Below are 6,000 nucleotides of genomic sequence, written 5' to 3'. Positions count from 1 at the left end.
AATTAAAAAATATATGGAAACCAACAAAAACGAAAATACAACAATCCAAAATCTCTGGGATGCAGCAAAGGCAGTCCTAAGAGGAAAATATATTGCAATCCAGGCCAATCTCAACAAACTAGAAAAAGCACAAATTCAAAATTTAGATGGAAACTGGAGAATGGCAATTTAGAAGCAATTAGTAGATAATGTCCTTGCACTAATTTCTCCTATCTGTTATAAATTAGAACCTTATAACCATGAGTTTAAAAAAAACAAAAAAACAGATTATGTACTTTTAGTCATGTAAGATTAAGATTCCTTTTTCTTTAAACTTTGTTTCTTTACATATGAATGTAATTTCTGCACTGAATATGGGGCTTGCACTCATGACTGTAAGGCTCATGCTCTTCTGACTGAGCCAGCCAGGTACCCCTAGGACTGTTTCTTAAGGGATAGGAAATGCCCTAGTATTCTATATAATACCTTGCATTTTGCTAGGGGTTCATTGATTAATTAGATGTTTATACAGTTTGTAAAACAAAGACGTTTGTTATAGTTTGTCAAAAGTTACTGATTTTCACCCTTAGCTATATATCTAGCAGTATTTGTTCTTCTAGTAACGTCTCTGAGCAATATTTAATCGTTTTTTTCTAGCAGTGTAACTCTAGACGTATGAATGTGAGTCTCTTATTCATTTTATCTTTTTAGGAGTTTTAGAATTAAGATTTAGTTTTTTCTGGAAAAAACAAAACAAATGTAAAACATACAGTATACTTAGAATCTGTTATCTCTGTTCATTCTTAGGCCATTTTTCTTTAGAAAAAGGGCAGAGAGCTTTAATTGTTGCTCACAGAAAGATCAGTGACCAAATTTGTTTCTACATTTTTGATTTTTTTTAATGTCTATTTAGTTTTGAGAGGAGGGTGGTGCAGAGAGGTACAAAAGCAGGCTCTGTGTTGACAGCAGAGAGCCCAGTGTGGGGCTTGAACTCATGAACTGTGAGATCATGACCTGAGCTGAAGTTGGATGCTCAACCAACTGAGCAACCCAGTTTCTCTTTGTTTTTGATTTTTTAAAAAAACTTTTCAATTGTTTTTTGGATTTTGTTTGTTTTGAGAGAGAGTAGTGCGTGAGCAGGGAGGGGCAGAAAGAAAGGGAGATAGAAAATCTTAGGCAAGCTTACACATAGCACGGAGCCCTATTTGGGGCTGAGTCCCATGACTGTGAGTTCATGACCTAGGTCAAAATCAAGAGTGGGATGCTTAACCAGTTGAGCTACCCAAATGTTTAACGTTTCACGTTCTACAGAAAATTGACCTTTTGTTTTTCATGTGCAGTTCTTTGAATTTTCATATGTCTGTAGGTTTGATTAAGTAAAAAATAGACTTTTATGATAAAGTTGTTATTAAACGTGTATCTTTTTATATCAATTTTTAATTTTGTTTCCTGTTTTTCCCCCCTAACTCTGTGTGTAAAATCCTGTGGTTATAAAACCCTCACATTGTGTCTTTACTGCAGGTGACTTTGCAGTTCTTCTTAAAGCGGGCATGACTGTCAAGCAAGCAATTGTATACAACCTGCTCTCTGCCATGATGGCTTACGTAGGCATGCTTATAGGCACAGCGGTGGGTCAGTATGCCAATAACATCACGCTTTGGATCTTTGCAATCACTGCAGGCATGTTCCTTTACGTCGCCTTGGTGGATATGGTAAGATAGTTTATAGTTTTGTTGTTATACTAAATTCATAAATAAAATGCACCTTCCCATAATGCAAGAAATCTGTGGATGTAGTTTGAAAGACTGTCTTGAATAATAGAACCCATTTTAAAACATTTGAAAGCCCAAATAGTCTATTAGGGAAAGACAATTAAATAGGATTTCCTCTTTGAAAATCAGTTGAGATGCTGAAAATTTCTGACCAAACAATATTACTATTCAAAGTAATCAGTAATATTTAGAGATAATTATTATACTATCAAAATTTTGTAATATTATGGTGTGTTTTGTTGTTAATAAAATAATTCTTTGAGCTTGTTTTATCGCAAACAAGAAATACTTCTTAGGTAAGCCAATCTTTTGCAGAAAATGGTGTATTTTCTTAGGGATTTGTGTTATTTTCTTTTTTTGTAACTTTAAAGTTAATAAATCTAAACACTAGCAAATAGTTTTAATTTTACCTTTAATATCTTAAATATGTTAGTAATATTTGTAGAACTAACAATTTGATTACTTTTTCTTTAAGTTTATTTATTTATTTTGAGAGAGAGAAAGGGATCCCAAGCAGGGTCTGTACTGTCAGCGCATAGCCCGAAGTGGGGCTCAATCTTAAAAACCATGAGACTTGAGCCAAGATTAAGAGTTGGACGCTTAACTGAGCCTCCCTGGTGCCCCTACGTTTTGTTTCTAACTTAGATATTATGTTCACTTTTCTTCCTGGTAGGATCTCTTAGTCTCATTTCAAAATTATAGAACCTGAATTTTTAATGACAGAATTAATGCCTACTTATAATAGAAAATTTAGAAAGTATCAGCGAAAGATCAAATAAAAACTGTTACGGGTGCCTGGGTTGCTCAGTAGGCTAAGTGCCAACTTCGTCTCATGTTAGGATCTCACAGTTGACAAGTTTGAGCCTCAAGTTGGGCTCTGTGCTGACAGCTCAGGGCCTGGGGCCTGCTTCTGATTCTGTCTGTCTCTCTCTCTCTGTCTCTGCCCTTCCCCAGCTTGTGCTCTGTTTCACTCTCTCTTAAAAATAAATCAAAACATTAAAAAAAAACCCCAACTACTTAGAGTTCACCATTTCCCTGTCTTTTCATAGACTATAACACCTCATTTCCTGCCACCATGCTCAGCTGGTTACCTTACTTCCTGTCTCATGGAGAACACTGAAGCCATCTAGACAACCTCCCACCGGTTCCCATCACCACTTGTACTCATCTCCCTGTATCTGTCCATTTCCTCTCTTTCCTATTATACTGGAGAAATCTATGTGTTCCTTGATGAGGCACTTGTCTCCTTTTCACTAACTCCCTGGAATTCTCCCAGATTTTCTCTTGTGTTGTTCATTTTCCCCTCTCTGTTGGAACATTCCTGTGAGCATGTAAACCCGGTGTTAATCCTCACTTCAAAAGGTAGGAGAGAGGGACTTCCTTAACTCTCCATTTCAGTCCTCAACTCCCATTTTCTTCCCTTATGTAGCAGATTACTCTTTCTTGTTTTTTAATTCTCTCCTCTCTTGAGTTTGGCCTTATCAGGTGTTCTCCCTGACTGCTGCTGTGCCAGATTATTACCATCGACTATACCAACCACCGCGATGTGATGTTGCTGAGTCCGGTGGTCATTCACTCCACCCCCTGTCTGGCAGCATTTGGCAGCTGCTCATTCTCTTCTCTTTGAAATGCTTTCCTGTCAGTTGGCTTCTATGCCATCACCATCTCCTGGCTTACCACCTTCTTGGCCTTTCTTTCCCAGTTTGTTTTCTGATTCTCTTCTCCCTTACCTGTAAATGTTGGTGAAAGCCCTCGAAGTAATTTCATTTCGTCTCGTGGCTTTAAATATTTATTGGCTGATAACTCCTATGTTTCCATCTTTAGCAGACCTTTTTCTTAACTGAGTTAATCTATTTACCTGCTTCCCTGAATCTCTGAACAGAAGTGCAAGCTGATCATGTTTATTAGATCCCAGGTCTTGAGATTTGCCAGCCTTAGCTCCTTGAACCAGCAACTCCTGTAGGATTCTCTGTCTTCTAAATGATTCCATTCTTCTAGTTACTCAGATCAAAACTCTGACTATCATTCTTTGACTCCGCTCTCTCTCTCCACCTTACCTCTGGCTCTTCCTGGGAGGGCTCCACCTCCTAACCTCTGCTGCCGCCATGCTCTTTCAAGCCACCACCATCTTCTTTAACTTTCTTCCTGCTTCTGTTGTTGCTCTGTCCACGACATTCTGGGTCAAGTCATGTCACTTGTGTGGTTCAAACACTTCAGTGGCTCCTTGTGCATTTCCTTTTCCTCTCCTCCTCTAATTTCTCAAACTTTACTTCATCTCCCCCTTTTCCCCAGGAGGCACACTCGGCCTGAGGGGCCTGGCTCTTACTGATCGCTTGCTCTATGTGGAATATTGTGTCTGTGGATATTCTCCTGGTTAGCTTTCTCCCTCCTTTGAGGCATCCCATTTAAAATTTCAACTGCTACTCCAACATTTTACATCTTTTATCCTTACTTTTTTTTCTCCTTTGAACATCTATCTTGATCTATAAATAACGCACTAAACATTTTACTTATTTATTGAGCTCCTCATGTGCCCCACATGGATACCCATTCTGAGACAGCAAGCATTTTTGTATTTTGTTTACTGCTAGAGAAGTAGTTCACAATTAGTTGAATAAAAAAATGAATGAGCTAATTCTTATACTAGGAAGCTAAAGATATAAAAAGAACAAGAAATCTTTGTAGGAAGGATTTAGAGTCTAATGAAGGAGAAAACTAGCCATTAATTAGGATTCTGTTAATAACAGGTTATAAAAGAGTAAGTGCATCATGTTTGTAAAACTCTGTTGGCTAAAAAATTGGGAAATAGGGAAGTTTTTCTGGAAATTTTTCTGGAGATCTGAGCTGAGTCTTAAAAACTGTAGAAGAGTTTATTAGAAGCAAGAGAAGGGGGTATGCAAGAAAACAGAATAATGAACAGCATCGTTCCTTTGATCACCGAGTCTACTCGGGACTGTATTCTAGAGTAAATAACCCAACATGACTACTGCTAATACAACAAGCAAGCAAACAAAAATAAAACTGTATTAAAGTGGGGTTTTTTTTGCAGTAGCATTTATAATGTTAGAATTACATTAGAAATACTCTAAATGTTCAAGAGGGAAAACTATCCACATATATTACAGATTTTTAATGGCACTGAAATTATTTTTTTTAATGTTAAATGGAAAAGGATGGATTAAAAAATTATATCCACCGTCATCTGATGTTGGCCAGATCATGACAGTCCTACAACACGCAGTGCTATATAAGAGGAGAATTTGGTGTAAATTCTATAAATTTTTGAGGAGGCATTACAGAGTTAAGCAACAATGACATCATATTTTTGTTTTAGAAAGACCACTTTGACTATAGGGAGGAAGTTTGTGTTCATTTTCAGTCCTCCAGTGTGACAGCAACAGTACCAGACGTTTTTGTTTGGCGCACCTTTAGGGTATCCGGGTACAAGCACCCATCTGGTTTTAAGGGGCTGGGACAGCAGCTGTTTATCAACCAGTCTGGATGTGCTGTTGTATGGCCGTACCGGTAGGTGCTGGCTGGCTCTTCGCTGTGCTTGTCATCAACACACATGGGTGTGAGTATTGAGGATAGAAGCTGAAGGCACAGTGCAGCTTCTGGCTGGCATGTGTACCTATCTGGAGGGGATAGTCCTGTGACACGTCTTGTATATTATTTATGCTTAAATGTTAAGCCAGGATTAAAAGTTTTTGCCCTAATAAAAACTCGAGGAAAGGAGAAGAGATCTAATAAATTGGTCTTCTTACTAGAACCATGGTTTGGAAGTTGCCAGGTTTAGTCTGAATCTAGGGTTTGGCAAACTTTCTATAAAGGGCCAGATAGCAAATATTTAGGCTTCGTAGACCGTACAGTCTCTGTCACAGTTAATCAGCTCTTCTGTTTTTAGTGGTTTCTGTCACAGTTACTCAACTCTGCTGGAAAAGAACAGTGGCTACCACACGACTGCCATAGACTTGTGAACAACACAGATGACCATCAGGAAGTAGTTCTTAAAATAGTACCCTCAGGAGACTTAAATATACTGTAGCGGTGTCACATAGGGTAGTTCACTTAATTGTACTCATTGTTTAATAATGAGTAATGGTGTTTCTTCCTTGACAGGCATTATGTTCTTAATACTGCATTTCTCCTCCCTAAAGCACCAAGGTATTTGGAGTAAAGCTTAGTGTCTAAGAGAGAAGCATCTCAGTGTCATCGCTCTGAGGATACTCACTGCAAATTCGAAAAACAA

At 38.0% G+C, this 6,000-nt stretch overlaps 1 protein-coding gene across 5 annotated transcripts in view; it reads left to right on the top strand.

The window, feature by feature from the left end:
- The window catches only part of SLC39A10 (solute carrier family 39 member 10), a 141,491-nt gene that overhangs the window by 131,554 nt on the left and 3,937 nt on the right, over positions 1-6,000 (top strand). For all 5 annotated transcript variants that reach the window (XM_029934197.1, XM_029934196.1, XM_029934199.1 and 2 more), the window contains one exon: positions 1,501-1,691. In XM_029934197.1, the coding sequence (XP_029790057.1) occupies positions 1,501-1,691 (191 nt within the window). The remainder of the gene's footprint in view (positions 1-1,500; positions 1,692-6,000) is intronic.

This window comes from Suricata suricatta, chromosome 3, assembly GCF_006229205.1.
Source record: "Suricata suricatta isolate VVHF042 chromosome 3, meerkat_22Aug2017_6uvM2_HiC, whole genome shotgun sequence".
In the NCBI taxonomy this organism is placed as follows: domain Eukaryota; kingdom Metazoa; phylum Chordata; class Mammalia; order Carnivora; family Herpestidae; genus Suricata; species Suricata suricatta.
The sequence above is the reverse complement of the archived record's forward strand: the minus strand, read 5'-3'. Positions and strand labels throughout refer to the sequence as shown.